At 39.2% G+C, this 21,767-nt stretch overlaps 1 protein-coding gene across 5 annotated transcripts in view; it reads right to left on the minus strand.

Annotated features, from left to right (window-relative positions):
* usp9 (ubiquitin specific peptidase 9) overlaps positions 1-21,767 on the minus strand; it is a 280,005-nt gene that overhangs the window by 55,819 nt on the left and 202,419 nt on the right. For all 5 annotated transcript variants that reach the window (XM_063050799.1, XM_063050801.1, XM_063050798.1 and 2 more), the window contains 3 exons: positions 9,678-9,824; positions 6,215-6,422; positions 204-424 (listed from right to left, as the gene is read on the minus strand). In XM_063050799.1, the coding sequence (XP_062906869.1) occupies positions 204-424; positions 6,215-6,422; positions 9,678-9,824 (576 nt within the window). The remainder of the gene's footprint in view (positions 1-203; positions 425-6,214; positions 6,423-9,677; positions 9,825-21,767) is intronic.

Raw genomic sequence — 21,767 nt, forward strand, 5'->3', positions numbered from 1 at the left:
ACAACTAAATAAACATCTGAATACATTTTCAGCATTTTATCGTTACCTAATAAGTTCAATAATAGTTTGGGCATAATCTACCAAAGCATTTTGTAGTTACCTAACAAGTTTAATAATAGTTTGGGTACTGAAGCATAATCTACCAAAGGAAAGATTAAAAACATTAATTTTCATGCATAAAAACAGTTGTTTTCAGTAGTTACCTCATTGTCCTGCTTTTCATCCCCAGAAGTATCATCATCAACATCACTACCAGTGCCTTCAATAGTAAGGATACCATTTCTAATAGCTGGAATCATATACAGCTGCTGAATAACAGAATTCATGTAACAAGTAGCACCAGCATTCTTTAACCCCACAAATCCTTTTGATGGACGTGGTCCCACTGGTGGCAAATACTCCCACTCTGTCAGTGCTTCGCAACCTGAACAAAAAGGCCAGCAGTTAATATTTCAAAGGTACTGCAACTATTTAAAATATATCTATCATTAACAGTCTGCAGTTAAGCAATTTTTACTTAAAAGTAAAAAGTTGAAAATGATCAAAATTAGACCATATAATAATTTTATTTTAAATTCCAGACTGGAAGATAACTAGAATTCATGTTTCTATCCAAATGGCAATATGTTTAATGAGATTTTAATGGTGGTTCTTTGAAGAAAAATATCATCTTTGGTTTCTTTGAAAGTTCATTTCAAAATTAAATGTTTTAAAATCTATGGTCTGAATAATGGCTAAAAACATTAATATTTCTGCATATATAGTGGATTCTGGCTAATTGGGCCATGGGTTAATAGGGGCAGCTGCTTATTGGGCCAACTCGTAAAGAACAAAAATTGAGAAAATAGCCAGGATTCCCTTCATTTATTTGGGACACCATGCCATTAAATCAGGGCAGGAGACTGTTGCCGAACAGTTTCTAAATAGCTTCAGTTGCGTGGACTTACAAGGTAGTTAGACACTACATCGTGCATAGAGTGAACAATTTTTAAATAGCATCAGTTGTGTGTGTTTGTGTTCAAAATGGGTGAGATTTGTCAGTTGGTGAGAAATAAGCAGCAAGACAATTCAGAACTGCTTTACTCATTGGATTTTCAAACATTAAGGCTGGGAGATGCCAGAACTGGCCAGAAGGGAAAATGAAATGATTTCACAACTTCAACAAGTACTACGAAGAATTTGACGGTATTGACAATCATCTTGAATATTACAATGAAAATGAAGATTTGGAGACTGTGATCGTCAAAAGAATTGTATGAAGGCAGTACATTATCTACACTAAGCATCTGCGCTCATTTTGTTCATTTACAGCCAATCAAAAGAACACGGCAGCATACACTGCATAAATTCCTCTGTCGATAACTATTAGGAACCAATACAGTTTTATAGTACTGTAGTAGCATTGATAAGTGTTCTAATTTGTTCTGTTTTTCATTTAATTACATAAATTTGTTAGCCAGTTAAACGGTAGCTTGTCTTTTTAAAACTCTTTTAACTATTTCCATGAAACTTCGGCTAATTAGAGCAGCTACTTAATTGGGTCAAATGCACAGGTCCTGATATGTCCCATTTAACTGTAATCCACTGTATTATTCTAGCTTTGGTGTGGTGAATTGGCAGAGATGATCCTAATTCTGAAACAGTACTTTGTGATGTATTAGAAGCATAAAAAACCTTCTTAGTCAATAATTTCCAAGTTGACACAGCTCAACAAACAAGTAAAATAATCTATAAGTAAAACATCAAAATTGTGTTACCATTTGATGGCAAAACAAAGTTTATGATGAATAAAAGCCACACTGAGGTTCATTACTGTTCTCCATCTTAAAACACAAATCAACGTGTTACAACTGAGATACTATTAAACAGCTTATGCATTTAATTTGTGATTCTATTAACAAAACAACTGAAATATTGTTCATGCAACTTTGTTGTAGTCACTATGCTTTTTATTCCAACCCACAGTGAAATGTATCCAGGCATACAAGATATTTCCATATATTTTCTTTTACTAGATTTCATGCATCTCAGCAAGAAATGTAATGCTCAAAATATTCCAGAACTTTTAACCCACACCTAATTTCCCTCAGCACTGTCCTATATTGCACAGCCCACTCCAACACACATACTCCAACCACCGAATTCATATCATTCTCTATCATATCATTTCTTTCATTACAGTCAGATCTATTTAAAAATTTACTCAAACTACAATTTTCATAAAAAGATATTCATCAGTTAAGAGCTCAAAAAGAAACAGGTTGCTTGGTCAAGAATATTTGGTGGAAGTTAAGGTTCCCTGGTGCTACAAATCATAAGATTGTGGTGGTTTGTTAGCGTATGAGACTAGATTTAAATGAACAGATACTTTTATATAGATTATCTAGTCACAAAGTAAACAGCCTAAATTTACTATAAAAAATATTCCTCCCCCCCCCCGGAAGTTTTCATGTTTTATTGTTTTACAACACTGGATTTAATTTGGCTTTTTTGACACTGATCAATGGAAAAAGACGCTTTCATGTCAAGTGAAAACAGATCTCCACTAAGTGATCTAAATTAATTACAAATTAAAAAAATAAAATAGTTGATTGCATAAGTATTCACCCCTTTCAAGTCAGTATTTCAGTATTTAGTAGATGCACCTTTGGCAGCAATAACAGCCTTGACTGCTTGTGGATAGGTCTCTATTGGCTTTGCACTTCTGGACACTACAATTTCCCCCCATTCTTCTTTACAAAACTGCACCAGCTCTGTCACATTGCATGGGGACTTTTCAAGTCCAGCCATAAATTCTCAATTGGATTGAGGTCTGGACTCTGACTTTTCCAGACCAGGACATTAACTTTGTTGTTTTTAAGCCATTCTTGTGTTGCTTAGGCTTTATGCTTGTGGTCATTGTCTTGTTGGAAAACAAATCTTTTCCCACATTGCAGTTGTCTTGCAGATGTTTTCATCCAGGATTTCCCTGTATTTTGCTGCATTCATTTTACCCTCTACCTTCACAAGCCTTCCAAGGCCTGTTGCAGTGAAGCATCCCCACAGCATGATGCAACCATCACCATGCTTCACAGTAGGAATGGTGAGTTTTTGATGATGTGTATAATGTGTAGTTTGGTGGACAAAAAGCTCAATTTTGGTTTCATCAAACCATAGAACCTTATTCCATGCCTTCTGGCAAACTCTAGCCTAGATTTCATGCAAGTTTTTTTTCAACAGTGACTTTCACTTTGCTTAAAGCTGCGACTGGAGAATCACCCAGGCAACAGTTCTTGTATGCACAGTCTCTCCCACCTAAAACCACTCAAACTTGTAACTCCTCAGGGTTGTAATAGGTCTCTTGGTGGCCTCCCTCACTCGTCCTCTTCTTGCACAGTCACTCAGTTTTTGAGGACTCTCTGCTCTAGGCAGATTTATAGCTGTGCCATATTCTTTCCATTTCTTGATAATTGTCTTAACTGTACTCCAAGGAATATTCAATTTTCTCCTGACTTGTGCTCTTCAATAACCTTCTCGTGGAGTTGCTGGAAGTGTTCTTTTGTCTTCATGGTGTAGTTTTTGTCAGGATACAGGTGTACTTTTACTACAATCAATTGAAACAGCTTGATTGAACCAGTGATGATTTGATGTGCATATTGGAGAGGTGTGAATACTTCTGCAATCAATTATTTTGTGCTTTATGTTTGTAATTAATTTAGATCACTTTGTAGAAATCTGTTTTCACTTTGTCATGAAAGAGTCTTCTTCTGTTGATCAGTGTCAAAAAAGCCAAATTAAATTCACTGTGATTCAAAGTTGTAAAATAATAAAACATGAAAATTTCCAAGGGGGAGGGGGAGGGGTTGTGAATACCTTTTATAGGCACTGTATATCAACAGGAAATGAAATAAATAGTTCTGAAGTGCAGTCACTGTCGCAATGTAACAAAACCTATAGCAAGCCATTTATGTACAAGCAGCAATAATTAGATAACTTTGCTTTTAGTATTGAGTATGTGCTCAAATCTTTGTAGTGGGCTTGAATTGAAAAAACAGCTTCCACTGAGCTTTTAGTTCTGCAAGAAGATGGCGCCAGCAAACAACACAACCAAAGGCGATGCCCTTCAGACAGATCACAAAACCACTACTTTACTACTGCTTCTTTCAAATCCAAGTCTGCTACTATTAGAACCTGTGATTTACATTTTGATGGTGTATTTTCAGGGTCATTGAGCAATATGGCGCTTTGCTGTATCCGAGGGAGTTTGATGAGGTTTGAAGCAGTGTGTGGCCTCGAGATGGGGCGTGAGCCAATGACGGACTCCGTTTTCCACTGATCTAAACGTTGAGAAAGATTGAAATCAACAAGAATGAGAGTGAAAGGCAAGCAGGTGTTTAGCGTCGCCTGCCTACATTTGACCAGTCTCTCTCTTCCTCTTGCTCACTGCTGCTGGAGTCTTCGGTCTTGTGCAAGGTTTAATCAATGCAGTTTGTGGATTGGTCTCTTTAGTTCATGTTATATGTGCTTCTGGCTAGTTCCTTTTTTAAATGCTATTTGGCGCAATTTTGATCAGGGCAGATTGGCTCTGCAGCTTGCAGTCAACAAATGACAGCACTAAAAGGAAATGTACTGAACACAATGTAGAACACTGTTTCGATGGATCTGTGGTTTGATGTTTTATATTGTGCTTCTTGCTTGTTTTTTTGCTGTTTGTACGATTTGTTCAATTTTTTTACGCATTGGGGGTTTGATGTTTTCTTTGAACATGGTGTTTTTTTGTTTCGTAGTTGTCTGTGGAAAGACGAATCTCAGGGTGGTACACTGTATATATCAACATCATCAGGTGCCGTGACCAGTTTGAGCTTTGACTGCCATGGCCCACACACTCCCGTTTTGGGTCAAGTGGATCAATTCACTGGTATTCATTTCCAGTTCTCTGGCTGCTGCCTCCATCATCATTTGTCTTTGTCTTCCTCTTGCTTTCTTCCCTTCAATCTTTCTCATAATTACCATGCATTCTAACTCCTCTTTCCTAATCACAGGTCCAATGAAGTTATGTTGCCTTTTCATGATCTCATACATTATTTCTCTTTTTGTGTTTGCTCTGTTCATGACATCCTCGTTAGATATTCGTTTCGTCCATGATATTCTTTGCATCCTCCTCAAAAACCACATTTCTGCTGCTTCAATTCGATTCCTCATGTTACTGGATACTGTCCAACATTTGGAGCCATATAACATAACTGGATAAACGTAACAATTCAGTACTCTGAGGCGGGTTGTCATGCCTAGTTTAGTATTGATCAGTATACTCTTCATTCTCGTAAAGGTGTCTTCTGCCATCCCTATTCTTCTTTTGATGGCCATGTCGCACCTGCCACATGATGTCACCCAGCTTCCGAAGTAGCAAAAGTTCTGTACTTGTTGTATGTTTTCCCCGTTTATTCTCAGCCTGCAGATAGATTCTCTTTCTTTCTGGATATCACCATACATTCTGTCTTGTTGCAATTGGTAGATAGACCCATTTTTGCACTTTCTTCAACGACTATAGCAATTAAGTTTTGTAGTTCTTCCACCGTACTTGAAATTAACATAGTGTCATCTGCATATCTGATGTTTTCACCGCCAACTTTGATTCCCAAGATGTCTCTTATTTTTTGTAATATTGTTTCACTGTACATATTAAATAAATCAGGGGAGAAAACATGCCCTTGTCTAACGCCGCTCGATTTCTGTAAACGGACTCACTTCTCCATCTAATCTTACAGCAGCAGTTTGTTCCCAGTACAGATTTCTGATTAGATGGAGGTCTTTCGAATCTAGATCTAGAGTTTTCTGTAATATCTCAAATAACTTATTGTGCTTCACTTTTGTGTAGTCTTTTGTGCTTTTGTGTAGTCGGTAAAACAAACAAATCTTTTTGCACTTGAATAGCTTGTCCTGATAGTCCTTAACATCAATATTGCACTTCTTATACCTTTGTCTTTCACAAAACCACGTTGTTCTTTACCTATTTCAGCTTGTATCTTACTTTCAGCTCTTGTCATCAAAATTCTTAGACATATCCTGGTGATATGACTCATTAAACTTATGGTCGTATGTAATTCACATTCTATTGCTCCAGGTTACTGCATATACATATTACTGCACATATACTTCTATAATAAATACAATCTGAACTTTTGAACTTAATCTGAATACACATCAAATCATCCTGCAACTAATTTTCATATACCTGCATAATACATGTCTGTTATGGTGTCCACTATTTGTTTGAGGTTTTGCACACAACCAACAGCCAATGCTACCAACAATTCAAAACCAGCATTGATTGCAGCTGGTGCACTGCAGACAGGAATCGCTTGTTCAGATGGCAACTCTCCACTCTTCTTGTACTGTAGGTACACATTAGAGGCTGGAAATATGAAGTCATCTATCAGTTCCTGCAAAAGCAAAACAGAAAAAGACAGATCCATTACTTAATATTGTGCAGGATCAATGAGCATACTTTGAGGACAATATAAAACTTTTGAACCTTAGTTTTCAAAGTCCTTTACATTTCTTTAAATGATGTCAGACAACTGCACAAGTTTGTGTTAATGCTTTAAAGATGCTGTAGTAAAGCTCACAATGTCCAATCACAATAATCTGGCAGTTGCACAAAAGTTTGAAAATGCAAAGCAATTTGTAAATGGAAAATATTGGATTTATTTGGACATTGTAATAATTCCAGTAAAGATTACTTCATAACTGTTAAGTTCACTTTCTTGATGCACTCCAAAATTCCAAAGACCCCACTTCATTTTTTCTTGACATATTGAACAGAAACCTCAGAACAAATATTCTAGGATAAGAGACACGAATACAGAACTAATCACTCAACAAGACAACCACAGTGTCTGGCTTCATCCTTCATGTTGGTGATAATGGATAGCAGCACAGAAGAATATACTTTCATTTCAGAGAGTTGCACTCTTACCTATTCCCCAATCAGAACAATCTTAAAGTTTGACTGACATTGGCTCACTAAAAAATTACACAAAATACTGACATTATATGTATGCAAGTTAAATATAAGATTATCAATAAATACAGAATCTCCTGGATGGCCAATGATATTGTGAAGAATTTACTATTACATAAATAGTAAAATAAAAGCAATTGCTCAGTCGAGGTCTGAATGCAATGGCATAGATGAAGAGGAGAAAACCTGCATAACAAATACATTATTTCTATGGCATAACATTACAAGTATATACACCTGTAACAAATTATGCATTAGCTTTCACAATGGGTATGAATTCCTGAAAATATTTTTGTGATAGAACCTTGCATTTTTTCTTCTACAAAAGTAATAAAACTGAGTGCAAGTTTTTGTAGCAAATTGATTGCACATTTAACATTAAGGGTTCAAGATTTTGTCTGGTAGACATTTTCTCAAACAATCTCATAACCTTGGTCTAAATGTGGACAAAGGAGTTGAACGGCAGAAGTGAGGTCCTAACAAATCAGTATATGACCAAGTATAGCTTAAGGAATAATAGTAAATTGGAAATGATTATCAATCGTAAATGAGAGAAAAACTCTTCCAATTGCTAGTGAACTGATGAGCTTCCAGTGATCAATCAGGAGTTCTTTATCTGTTTCAACAGCTCTCACTCTATCAATGCTGGAAGTAGGGACGGTCATTTATTTTTACTTTCAGTTTCAGACATGGCTCCTTAGCTAATGCAGTAGTTCTGCAAGCAGTGAACTCAAATTACACATAGCTAACATTAAAACTTTGGGTGATAAAGTGGTATGTCATATTCATACCACAAAGTCTGAAGCAATAACCATTTCTCTTTGACTAGTTGCTAAATAGTTAGTTTTTTTGTGAAGTGCTTGATGATTGATCAGAAGCTAATTAGGACCAGTCATTTATGAACTAAGTCTCTTAGAACTGGACAGGTGTTGGGTATTCTTTGAAGGATAACGCCATTATCTCAATTTCCATCATCCATACGACACAGGTCTGTATAATTGAATCCTTTCTAGTAAGGGAAACAGTTGAGAAGTTTAATTATGCAATGCTGAGCAGCTGCTGGCTTAAACTCTATTCACTCCTCTGCTACATGCTCCTTGGACATAATTGCCATCTACAAGATGCATTGCAGCAACTCAGCAAAGCTTCTTCAAAGGCACTGACAAAGTATACCACCTGTAAGGCTATAAAAATACTTACTTAGTTCTCCTCCAAGTTGCATATACTTGATAACAAGTACATTGCCATTGATCACTATTGGTCAAAGTCTGTAAATTTCAAACCCAAAGCTCTGAAAGCACCAACCATATCCAACTTCTTCAACTTTACAGAGAAGGAGTTGTGGAACCATTATATTGAAAGGCAGGGCAGGCTTAATGGACCAGGTGGATAGTCCTATGTTGTGTTCTTGCATATTTTCTCTCCAGTTCACCTTTGAAACATTTATCTCAGATGACATGTAGCTATAATTACTCACAACTTTTTATATGAATCCCAAGTATTTTCATATCTGAAGTTCATACATTATCCAGGCAATAAGGAGCAGCACACAACTTAAAAATGCATGCCGAGTCTCAACATGTGTCTTCATTTAAGGTTAACATTTTCAGTTGTTGGTGCAGAAATCTCTTAATTTTATGACACAACTCATTTAGTTGTATTGCAATTAAAAAGCAAAAGAACCGTGGAGGGTAAAAATATAAAATAGAGGTAGAAAATACTCCAGACATATCAAATCAAGCAGTATCTTTGCAGATGGAAACAATTAATCCTCATGCTTTTCATGTCAACTGGAAAACTGAACAAACAAGTGTCTTTAGATGTAGAGACAGGAGGGGGTTGAGGAAGAAAGAAAATAAACTACCTATGAAAGGGTAGACGAGAAGAATTAAGGTAAGTTATGGCCATCTGTAAGAGGATGTGAAAATTTGATAATTGTAAAATTCTGCCTGGAGGTGTATTACACTGACTCGAACAAGAATAGAGGAGTAAAGGAATGTTGGAACTTTGAAGTGTGGAATATGGCAATTGCTGAAAATTTCAAAAAAATGACAGATTTTCTGCAGTAAGCTTCTGATATCCAATTCTGTTATTACATTTAACTACTTCCACTTGAAACACTTTCTGTTCCAAGATGCAACTTAAAATACATTTTATCACTTCTTGTAGGTCCAAGTTAGTTATGCTACACATCAATTTGTATATAATTACATCCCCCATTCTTTCTTAATTAGGCTGTTCATATAGTATTCTATCTTGAGCACAAGCAAACTACTGATTTCTTGGGGCCAACATTAAATGACCTACATTTAAGATCTCCTGTGAGATTAGGTCTCAATACATTTTATTTTCAAAATAATTTTTTAACAATACAAGGACAGTGTCAGTCTAAAAGTTAACTGCAAACAAGTTTTCATTTTATAATCCATTAATCAAATACTAAGCAGTAACAGCTTGTCATTGAAATATAGCTATATGCTTATGAAAGAACTTAAGTTGACAGCAGCTGAAACCTAAATTCAATATGCAATATTTACATTAGCAGTACAAAGTTTCTTAACAACCAGTTAATATTTGCCAGTATCTGTAGAAGCAAAATGAAAAAATTGTGACAATACTCAAGTGATCTAAAACATTCATTTTATGCAAAATCCAGTCTGCTGTTGAAACATACCTTAATGAGATTAGCACCTCCTTTTTCTGAACCTATATGAAATTTCTTTTCAGGTGTCTGGAATGCTAACAGCTCCTTTGTAACTCCAAGATGACCCTCCAGAATTGTTTCTTCAACCCCAGTTTCGCTTGTTCGCTTCACCTCATCCTAATATTTATGAATACAATTATAAACATTTGATAATTAAATTCAAAACCTACATCAAGGCATTATGATCAAATACTGTTACAATGCAAAGAAATGAACATAAGATATCATTTGCTAATATGCACCATCTTCAGTCTTGTGACAATATTTAACTTCCGCAAGCAGATAGGCTCTGACATATACACATTTTCATGCTCGCCCCTTCAACTACTCCTTTACTTTGGCAGTATTATGAGCAACAAATCTAATATCTATAATACACTGCTGAGGGAATACCATTTCTGACAGCATTTTACATGATATGATAAATCAACACACCATTTGAATGAAATAAACATTTTTCAGCACTACTTGAAGAGCAGTTTGCCCTGAGTTCAGCTCTGTTACTCCTCCACCAAATAGTAACTATATAAACAAATTATCTGATTATTCATTAGTAGGACTCTCCTCTTTCTACATTGGCTAAATATTACCCATGTTAAATAACCATACTACACAACATAATTTTAAAGTTATTAAGTACTTAGCAATGTGCTTGGGAACCAGAACTTTCACAAAGTTCACCCTTATAACTCATAACTTGCACATCATACCTGTCAAGAGGTGAAGATTCTCAGTTAAATATTACATGCAAGTCTAGAGTGGAAAGATGGAAGATATGGAGGGCAGGCAAAGGGAGTTGCTGGCCAGGCAGCTGTGTAAGGTGTTACAGGTGGGGGTGGGAGAACAGGTTATTATGTATTCCTGTGCACTGATAAGACAAACATCAGATACTGCTTGCCTAGCTGTGGTGAAAAGATTCAAGAGAAAACAACAAGAGACAACTCCACCAAGGAGAAATCTGAGAAATGAGGACCTATTTGTCATATTTCCCCATTAGCAGTCATTAAGGAAATAACTAGTTGACTTTCTCTTCCAAAAAGACATTTTTCAACCTCTCTCAACTCTCCTAGCAACATGCCACTTTTCAATTTTGTTCAGAACTATCAAGCTTGCTTGGCAAGTAGGTTGTTCTAATTTCTGCTTTTCCTATTAGCAAGATTTCATTCATCCACTGCACACTTTCAAATGTGAACAAATATTTGACTACTACGCACTTGAACAGTACTATTTGACTTCCTGTCCTGCCAGCAACAAACCAGTCATTAGCTTTAATTTGCAAGCAAATTGTTCAGGAGTTTTCTGTCAGCTCTCATAGTTTTCAATCCCTCAGCCAAGAACTGAAATCCCACTGTATATTTCAAATTCTAACCTCTAACGTTCCCTGGCTGCCAGCTTGATTACTCCTAAAACCCAATGATGCAGCAAGACCATAAGCCATTGCAGCAGAATAAGGCCATTTAGCCCAATGAGTCCATTTCCCTCTCAATTCCAATCTGCTGCCTGCTTCCCGTAACCTTTCACACCTTGACTTATAAATAATTTATCAACTTCTACCTTAAATACACCCAATAACTTGGCCCCCACAGCCACCTGTAGCAATGAATTCCTCAGATTCACTGCACTCTGGCTCAAGAAATTCTTTCACACCTGTATTCTAAATGGACTTCCCTCTATTCTGAGGTTGCATCCATTGGTGGTCCGAGACTCCCTAAGTATAGGAAACATCCTCTCTGCATCCACTCTACTGAGGCCTTTCAACATTTGATAGGTTTCAATTAGATTGCTCCTCATTCTTCTAAATTCTAGTGAGTACAGACCCAGAGCTATCATACGCTCCTCATATGATAAAGTCTTTCAATCCTAGTACAATTTTGGTGAAGCTTCCTTGAACCCCAGCTCCAACGTCAGCAAGGTCCCTTCCTTAGATAAGGGACCCAAAACTGCTCACAATGGTCCAACTGAGACCTCATCAGTGCTTTATAAAGCCTCACACTACATCCTTGTTTTTATATTCTTATCTTTTCAAAATGAATGCTGACATTACATTTGCCTTCCTCACCACCAACTCAACCTGCAAGTTAACCTTTAGGGAATCCTGCATGAGGGTTCCCAAGACCCTTTGCACCTCATATTTTTGAGTTTTCTCCCCTTTTAGAAAATAGTCTACATTTTTATAGCTTCTACGAAAATGCATGACCATACATTTCCATCTGCCACTTCTTAGCCCATTCTCCAAATCTGTCTAAGATTTCTGGACAATTGGAACCCCTTCTGGGGCACGTGGGACCTGTACAAAAGGGACAGGCTGTACTTGAATCTGAGGGTAACCAATATTCTTGCGGGCAAATTTACTAGAGCTATTGGGAGTGGTTCATACCAATATGGCAGGGGGATGGGAACCACTATGACAGAACTGAGGATGAGCCAGCAGGTTCACAAGTGGATGATGTATGTAACATGAATGTAAGGAAGGACAAGCCAATGATTGGGTACAAATGCCCACAGAGCAGAGTTAAATTGTACCACAGAGGCAAAATTCAAAAGGCGAAGACTGCAGGACTGAAGGTGCTGTATTTAAATGTGCATAGCATTCGGACCAAGGTGGATGAACTCACGATTAGAGATTGTTCGGTAGCATATTGTGGGCATCACTGAGTATGGCTGAAAGGCGGCCATAGTTATGAGCTTAACATCAAAGGACATACTTTCAGACATCCCACCCTGCAAAAACTCATTTCAGGGAGGTAGCACCATCAATTTGCGGGAGACTTCCAGAAGAGGTGGGATGACTGCAATAGAGTAGCTCCTTAGCAGCTAGCCAGCTAGTTTAAATAACGTTAGCTATGCTAATGAACGAACGAAACCTGTTAAACTCATCTCAACATGTCTTTTACAGTCTTAACCCACCATGGGCAATAGAAAAGTCATGGTTGTAAACAGTGCAGCCAGCAACACTGTCATTATTTTTGACCCCTATTAGGCAGGGGTACACTTTAGTGTAGTCTGGGGTGACGTACGTTTTATATTTTTTTTGGAACACTCTGCCACTCTGACTTTTTTTGGAACTCTCTCGCTCTATCGCACGCGCGCTCTCTCTCTCGCTCGTGGTCGCTCTCACTCGCACTTGCTTTCTCTCTCATGCTCTCTCTCTCGTGGTCGCTCTCACGCGCTTGCTTTCTTGCTCTTGCGCTCGCTCTCTCGCGCGTTCTCTCACACTCGCTCTCAAAAAAATCAATTTCTGGGACATTGTATATAATTTGCGGGCATCAGGGAGCCAGTATTAATTTGCGGGAGGTTCCCGGACCTTCCGGGGGAGGTGGAATGTCTGTACTTTGTATTGAAAGGACAGGCAAGAAGGCATATGCACAGTGAGGCTCTGTTTGTAAGATGGAATTACATCTTTAGAAAGAGGTGACATAGGGTCAGAGAATGTTGAATCTTTGTGGGTGGAGTTAAGAAATTGCAAGGGTGAAAAAAGACATTATGGGAATCATATATAGACCTCCAAATAGTAGCCAAAATATGGGATTGCAAAGGGGGCTGGAAAAAGCATGCAATAAAGGTAATGAAACAATTGTAATGGAGAACTTTAATATGCAGGGGGATTGGGAAAATCAGGCTGGTGTTGAATGGCAAGAGAGGGAGTTTGTTGAATGCCCATGAGATAGCTTTTCAGAACAGCTTGTGCTTGAGCCTACTTGGGGAAGGCCATCTTAGATGGGGTCTAGTGTAATAACCCAGGTCTAATTAGGAAGCTTAATGTAAAGGAACCCTTAGGAGGCAGTGATCATGATATGATTGAATTCATACCGCAATTTGAGTTAGAAAAGTACAAGTCAGATGTATCAGTTTCACAATGGAATAAAGGGAATTACAGGGGCATAAGCAAGGAGTTTGCCCAGGTAGATTGGAGGAGAATACTGGTGGGGATGATGGCAGAGTAAAGACGGCTGAAGTTTCTGAGAATAGTTCACAAGGCGCAGGATATTTATGTCCCACAGAAGAAGTTCTTAAACAGCAGGGGTAAGCAACCGTGGCTGACAAAGAAAGTCAAGGACTCGACAAAAGCTAAGGAAAGGGCATACAGAATAGCAAAAGTGAGTGGGAAGCTGGATGATTGGGAAGCTTTTAAAATCCAACAAGAGGCTTCTTGAAAAGCTGTAAGGGAAAAGATGAAATATGAAGGCAGACTAGCCAATAATGTAAAGCAGGATACCAAAAGTTTTTTGTTATATTAAGGAAAAAAGGGAGGTGGGAGTTCATAATGAACCACTGGAAAATTATGTTGGTGAGGCAGTAATGGGGGACAAAGAAACGGCAGATTAACTTAATGGGTACTTTGCATCTGTCTTCACTGTGGAAGACATGAGCATTGTGCCAGAGGAAAGTGAGTGTCATTGCTATTACAAAGTAAGAAGTACTAGGCAAACTCAAGGTCTTAAGGTGGATGTCACCTGGATCAGATGGATATATTCCAGAATCCAGAGATGTTGCTGAAGAGGTAACGGACGACTGGAAGATTGCAAATGGTACTTCACTCTTTAAGAAGGGAACAAGGCAAAAGAAAGCCAATTATAGGCCAGTTAGTCTAACCTCAGTGGTTGGGAAGTTATAGAGTCTATTGTTAAGAACGAGGTTTTGGGGTACTTGGAGACTAATGATAAAATAAATCAAGGTCAGCATTTGGTTTCTATAAAGTGAAACCTTGTCTGACAAATCCGTTAGAGTTCTTTGAGGAAGTTAACAAGCAGGGCGGACAAAGGAGAAGCAGTGGATGTCATTTACTTGAATTTTCAGAAGGTATTTGATAAGGTTCCTATGGTGTTACAGGAAATATTTGAATGGCTAAATGGCTGACAGGCATGATGATACAAAGATAGGTGGCGGGGTAGGTAGTGCTTAGGAAACAATGCCATTGCCGCAGGAATTAGACAAGTTGGAAGAATGGGGGATAAAAGTAGCAGATGGAATACAGTAAACAACGGGAATTCTGCAGATGCTGGAAATTCAAGCAACACATATCAAAGTTACTGGTGAAGGCAGCAGGCCAGGCAGCATCTCCAGGAAGAGGTACAGTCGACGTTTCAGGCTGAGACCCTTCGTCAGGACTAACTGAAGGAACAGTAGTAAGAAATTTGAAAGTGGGAGGGGGAGGGGGAGATCCAAAATGATAGGAGAAGACAGGAGGGGGAGGGATGGAGCCAAGAGCTGGGCAGGTGATTGGCAAAGGGGATATGAGAGGATCATGGGACAGGAGGTCTGGGGAGAAAGACAAGGCGGGGGGGGTGGGGCAGCCAGAGGATGGGCAAGGGATATAGTCAGAGGGACAGAGGGAGAAAAAGGAGAGTGAGGAAAAGAATGTGTGTATAAAAATAAATAACGGATGGGGTACGAGGGGGAGGTGGGGTATTAGCGGAAGTTAGAGAAGTCGATGTTCATGCCATCAGGTAGAATACAGTGTTGGGAAACGTATGAGAATGCATTTTGATAAAAGGAACAATAAACATAGCACATAGAATAGTACAGCACAGTACAGGCCCTTCGGCCCACAATGTTGTGCCGACCCTCAAACCCTGCCTCCCATATTAGCCCCCACCTTAAATTCCTCCATATACCTGTCTAGTAGTCTCTTAAACTTCACTAGTGTATCTGCCTCCACCACTGACTCAGGCAGTGCATTCCACGCACCAATCACTGAGTAAAAAACCTTCCACTAATATCCCCCTTGAACTTCCCACCCCTTGCCATAAAGCCATGTCCTCTTGTATTCAGCAGTGGTGCCCTGGGGAAGAGGCGCTGGCTATCCACTCTATCTACTCCTCATATTATCTTGTACACCTCTATCATGTCTCCTCTCATCCTCCTTCTCTCCAAAGAGTAAAGCCCTAGCTTCCTTAATCTCTGATCATAATGCCTACTTTCTAAACCAGGCAGCATCCTGGTAAATCTCCTCTGTACCCTTTCCAATGCTTCCACATCCTTCCTATAGTGAGGCGACCACAACTGGACACAGTACTCCAAGTGTGGCCTAACCAGAGTTTTATAGAGCTGCATCATTACGTCGCGACTCTTAAACTCTATCCCTCGACTTATGAAAGCTAACATCCCATAAGCTTTCTTAACTACCTTATCCACCTGTAAGGCAACTTTCAGGGATATGTGGACATGTACCCCGAGGTCCCTCTGCTCCTCCACACTACCAAGTAGCCTGCCACTTACTTTGTACTCTGCCTTGGAGTTTGTCCTTCCAAAGTGTACCACCTCACACTTCTGCCCAGAACTCCATCTGCCACTTCTCAGCCCACTTCTGCATCCTATCAATGTCTCTCTGCAATCTTTGACAATCCTCTACACTATCTACAACATCACCAACCTTTGTGTCGTTTGCAAACTTGCCAACCCACCCTTCTACCCCCACATCCATCCCGGTCGTTAATAAAAATCACGAAAAGTAGAGGTCCCAGAACAGATCCTTGTGGGACACCACTAGTCACAATCCTCCAATCTGAATGTACTCCCTTCACCACCACCTTCTGCCTTCTACAGGCAAGCCAATTCTGAATCCACCTGGCCAAACTTCCCTGGATCCCATGCCTTCTAACTTTCTGAATAAGCCTACCGTGTGGAACCTTGTCAAATGCCTTACTAAGACCCATATAGATCACATCCACTGCACTACCCTCATCTATATGCCTGGTCACCTCCTCAAAGAACTCTATCAGGCTTGTTAGGTATGCTGTTAGCATGATGTTAGCATCCCTTCACAAAGCCATGCTGACTGTCCCTGATCAGACCATGATTCTCTAAATGCCTATAGATCCTATCTCTAAGAATCTTTTTCAACAGCTTTCCCACCACAGATGTAAGGCTCACTGGTCTATAATTACCCGGACTATCCCTACTACCTTTTTTGAAGAAGGGGACAACATTCGTCTCCCTCCAATCCTCCGGTACCATTCCCGTGGACAACGAGGACATAAAGATCCTAGCCAGAGGCTCAGCAATCTTGTCCCTCGCCTTGTGGAGCAGCCTGGGGAATATTTCGTCAGGCCCTGGGGACTTATCTGTCCTAATGTATTTTAACAACTCCAACACCTCTTCTCCCTTAATATCAACATGCTCCAGAACATCAACCTCACTCATATTGTCCTCACCATCATCAAGTTCCCTCTCATTGGTGAATACCAAAGAGAAGTATTCATTGAAGGCCTTGCTCACTTTCACAGCCTCCAGGCACATCTTCCCACCTTTATCTCTAAATCGGTCCTACCTTCACTCCTTTTTTTCTTCACATAATTGAAGAATACCTTGGGGTTTTCCTTTACCCTACTCGCCAAGGCCTTCTCATGCCCCCTTCTTGCTCTTCTCAGCCCCTTCTTAAGCTCCTTTCTTGCTTCCCTACATTCTTCAATAGACCCATCTGATCCTTGCTTCCTAAACCTCATGTATGCTGCCTTCTTCCACCTGACTGGATTTTTCACCTCACTTGTCACCCATGGTTCCTTCACCCTACCATTCTTTATCTTCCTGACCGGGACAAATTTATCCCTAACATCCCGCAAGAGATCTCTAAACATCAACCACATGTCCATAGTACATTTCCCTGCAAAAACATCATCCCAATTCACACCTGCAAGTTCCAGCCTTATAGCCTCATAATTTACCTTTCCCCAATTAAAAATTTTCCTGTCCTCTCTGATTCTATCCTTTTCTATGATAATGCTAAAGGCCAGGGAGCAGTGGTCACTGTCCCCCAGATGCTCACGCACTAAGAGATCTGTGATCTGACCCGGTTCATTACCTTGTACTAGATCTAGTATGGCATTCCCCCTGGTCGGCCTGTCCACATACTGTGACAGGAATCCGTCCTGGACACACTTAACAAACTCTGCCCCATCTAAACCCTTGGAACTAATCAGGTGCCAATCAATATTAGGGAAGTTAAAGTCACCCATGATAACAACCCTGTTACGTTTGCACCTTTCCAAAATCTGCCTCCTAATCTGCTCCTCTGTATCTCTGCTGCTACCAGGGGGCCTATAGAATACCCCCAGCAGAGTAACTGCTCCCTTCCTATTCCTGACTTCCACCTATATTGACTCAAAAGAGGATCCTGCTACATTACCCACCCTTTCTGTAGCTGTAATAGTATCTCTGACCAGTAATGCCACCCCTCCTCCCCTTTTTCCGCCCTCTCTATCCCTTTTAAAGCACTGAAATCCAGGAATATTGAGAATCCATTCCTGCCCTGGTGCCAGCCAAGTCTCTGTAATGGCCACTACATCATAATTCCATGTGTGTATCCAAGCTCTCAGTTCGTCACCTTTGTTCCTGATGCTTCTTGCATTGAGGTACACACACTTCAGCCCTTCTACCTTACTGTCTTTACACCATTTATTCTGCTTCTCTTTCCTCAAAGCCTCTCTGTATATTAGATCTGGCTTTACTCCATGCACGTCTTTCACTGCTCTATCGCTCTGGGTCCCATGCCCCTCGCAAATTAGTTCTGGGTCCCAGTTATCGCTCTGCAGACTATTATCTAAATGAAAAAGACAAAAAAAGAGGTGCAGAGGGGCAGAGAGGCTTGGGTGTCCTTGTGCAGGACTCCCAGAAGGTTAATTAATAGGTTGAGTCTGTGGTAAAGACATCCCAATTGGTGACAGGGAAGCACGTATTAGTGATCAGAAGTGAGCGATTAGGAGCGGAAGAGAGGCAGGTTACATATATTTAATAAAAGACATTCTGATTTGACACAATATGGCAAATCCAGCATTTTGAAACTTTATGGTAGATAACTGAACGAACACCCTCAGCAAACCATCCAACAGGCACACCTAGAACACCTAGTTCATGATTTCAAAGATGCAATCTTGAATATAAAACCAATTCAAATGGCATTTGTGACACAAGTGAAGCCTCCAACTTGGTTTTCCTGGATCAGTGGAATAAAATTAGTTGTGCATCATTGTTTTTAGGAAACCACAGAGAACAACATTTCCACAATCTTTATAACAAATAGCATTTCAATATGCCAATACAAATTTAAACTAGAGCTTTTTAAAAAAAGTTTAACAATTCCCATTGTATTTTCCCATAAGATAATGCTTAGACACTCAATGTAGAAATAAGCCTAATAAACCAAAATAATAAAGTGGAAAATATATTGCAGATGCAGGAAAAGGAAACATGAAGAAGAAATGGGGAAATGAGCTGAAGAAACGTGGGAAATGAAATAAACGGTGGAAATAAAATGAAAAGATTGAACTGCTCTGACCAAACACCATCATAGTGATAGTATTTAATAATATTTGGGTTAGCTATTGCAGGCTGATGATCTCGCATCACATTCAAATATTAACTCCATCTCCCTAACATCACAGAACTTGTACAGTGGTTTGTTTACATAAGAGCACCAATGGACATTTTAGGAAATTCCTTTTTCAAGTAGAGCATATAATACAAGAGTAGAACATATAATACAAGAATGTAAGAGAGCAATATTGTCTGACTTCCTGAGCTTTTACAGCATTTTTCTGATTTTATGTGAGATTTCCACTATCTGCTCTGTTAAGGCTTTTAGAACAAAACTATTGATGGAGAAGTTTACACAAGCATCTCATTTTCCATGCTAATTTCAGCTTGAATGGCTGAATCATCCTGCATTATCAGGTCAAAACTGCCAGAGGAATTTCATAGCTTTAGTAGAACTGGCAGTGACATTTTGTCCACATCCGTATTCAAGTTTTCAGAATCAGGATCAGATTGATAGAGGCAGCATCTATGGAACGAAGAAACAGTCAATGTTTCATGCTGAGACCCTTCTTCAGGACTGAAAAGGAAGGACTGATGTCTTCAATCAGTTCCTTGGTCTTATTGACAATTGAGTGAGAGGTTGTTGTTATGACACCACTCAGCCAAGTTTTCAATCTCTCTCCTGTATGTTGATTCATCACTCCCTTTGATACAGCCCACAACAGTGGTGCCATCAGCAAACTTGTATATGGTGTAGGAGCTGCACTTAGCCACAGATTCATAGGTGTAAAATGAGTAGAGCAGGGGTCTGAGTACACATCCCTGCAGTGCTGATGAAGATTGCGAAGGAGATGATTTGCTAATCTGAACTGAATTGTCTACAAGTGAGGAAATCCAGGATGCAATTGCACAAGGGGGTATTAAGGCCCAGGTCTTGGAGTTTACTGAGTAGTATACAGAATACTTAATGGCTTGAATTGTGTCACCATGCTGTGAAAACGCATCTTGTATGTGTCCTATATTTGTACTTACAACTTGCAACTATATGGCTCCCAACAACTGAAGCCTCATTTCCATGATAATTCAACAAAGCAAGTTGATTTTGTGAGCAGATACTAAATGTCAGATGCTGGAATCCAGATCTGTCACAAAAGGGCCTTACAGCAGCTTTGCTGTCTTAAGAACTTTTAAACATCTCTTAATTTCCCAATGATCTGAAATATTGGAAGGGTAAGGTACAAATGAAAACTAAAGTAATGTTAAAAATACATGTAAACTCCAAAAAATAATTAAAACAAATGCAGTTTGAAATAAATTTTAAAAAAAACTATTTATTTTAATGGCTGCAATTCTTCTTAAATAAATGGGGTCATAAGAGACATTAGCCACCTGAAGAACCAAATACAAAGCATATATGGTCAATGAGCTCCAGGAAGAAAACACACCCTGAACAGAGTGGCAGAAGAGAAATTCAAATATAATGCCCTGGTTAAGATTTCCACTGCTATGCTGTGAGGTAGTTTATATTAGCAGTTTTCTGTAAAACCAGTGTGCCATGCTGGAAAGTGTGTTTTGGCTTCGGCTAAGATAAGGACCCATGTTGTCCAACTTAGGAAAGCGAATCAGCCAATCTGGATTGTAGGATGTGAGAGAAGGTTCTAGAGAGTTGTGGGGAAGTGTTTTCTGAAGGACAGTAGTCTAGTTTGGGGTCTTTTGGCAGGTACTGCAGAGCAGGACAGAAGGGAAGATGCAGCAGAGTGCTATTGGAAGGAGAGCCCCCGTTGCAAGAAGTGCTTTGTGCAGATCAATGGCTCCAAGGAGAAAGGACCAATACTCCTGACAGAGCAAGATCATTCAAAATGGTCTTCGAGGGGAGTTTGTAATGTGGCGGGTGCTTTCACGCGGATCATGGGTCCAGCGCACGAGTAAAGAAATACACCCTCAAATACTCGAGTATATGCTTCACTGTTACGTACAGATTGGACTGGTTTAAATGCAATTTTATTTTCTTTTTCTGTAACTGTTTGTTAAAGTTGACAATTTGGTAAATATATTTTCTTCATTTTTGGGCTACCAATAATTGTGTATGGGCAGAATTTACACAGCATTCGCTCAAATTGAGGTTTCTTTGATTGGAACATCACAATGTTCCTGTTTGGTTGAACCCCAAATCATAGTGAGCCTGGACATATATTGCTTATGAAAGGTGGCCTTTTAACTGTTAAGTCAAGGAGCTGTTAGCAGAGTTAGCTAATGAGCCAAGTCTGTATACGAGCCCCAGTGAGAGGGTTACTTAAATGTGCCAGCATTTGATCTCTAATGCCTTTCATACTTCAGTTCCATAATGTGAAAGTAAACAATGTAATGATACATGAAGGACAGAGCTGACAGTTTGCTAATGGAAAAAAATAACTGAATTTGTCTATTACATCTCTGCATAGTAAAATATAGGTGTTTGGAACTAAGGGAGCATGGTGTTTAACAAAAGTGCTTTGCTGTTATGCACAGAAGCACGATAAACAGAAAATAATTTTACTATGACCATGTAGTGCAATAATCTGGAGTGCATACATATACTGCTCAGGACAGAATAAATAACATTTTTGATTCCAGAAGTACTTGACTCTTCTGTTCAAAATTCAAATTCATTAATCAAAGTACGTATATGTTGCTGCCTCGAGATTCATCTTTTTGCAAGCAATACTTGTGCATGCCCCAATTTTGTAAGTACTATAAAGATGTAAAACATAAGTAGTTTTCATATCTGAGCTTCTACAGCAAATTAACCTACCTCAATTATACAAGAAC

This window comes from Mobula hypostoma, chromosome 6, assembly GCF_963921235.1.
Source record: "Mobula hypostoma chromosome 6, sMobHyp1.1, whole genome shotgun sequence".
NCBI classification, from domain to species: Eukaryota; Metazoa; Chordata; class Chondrichthyes; order Myliobatiformes; family Myliobatidae; genus Mobula; species Mobula hypostoma.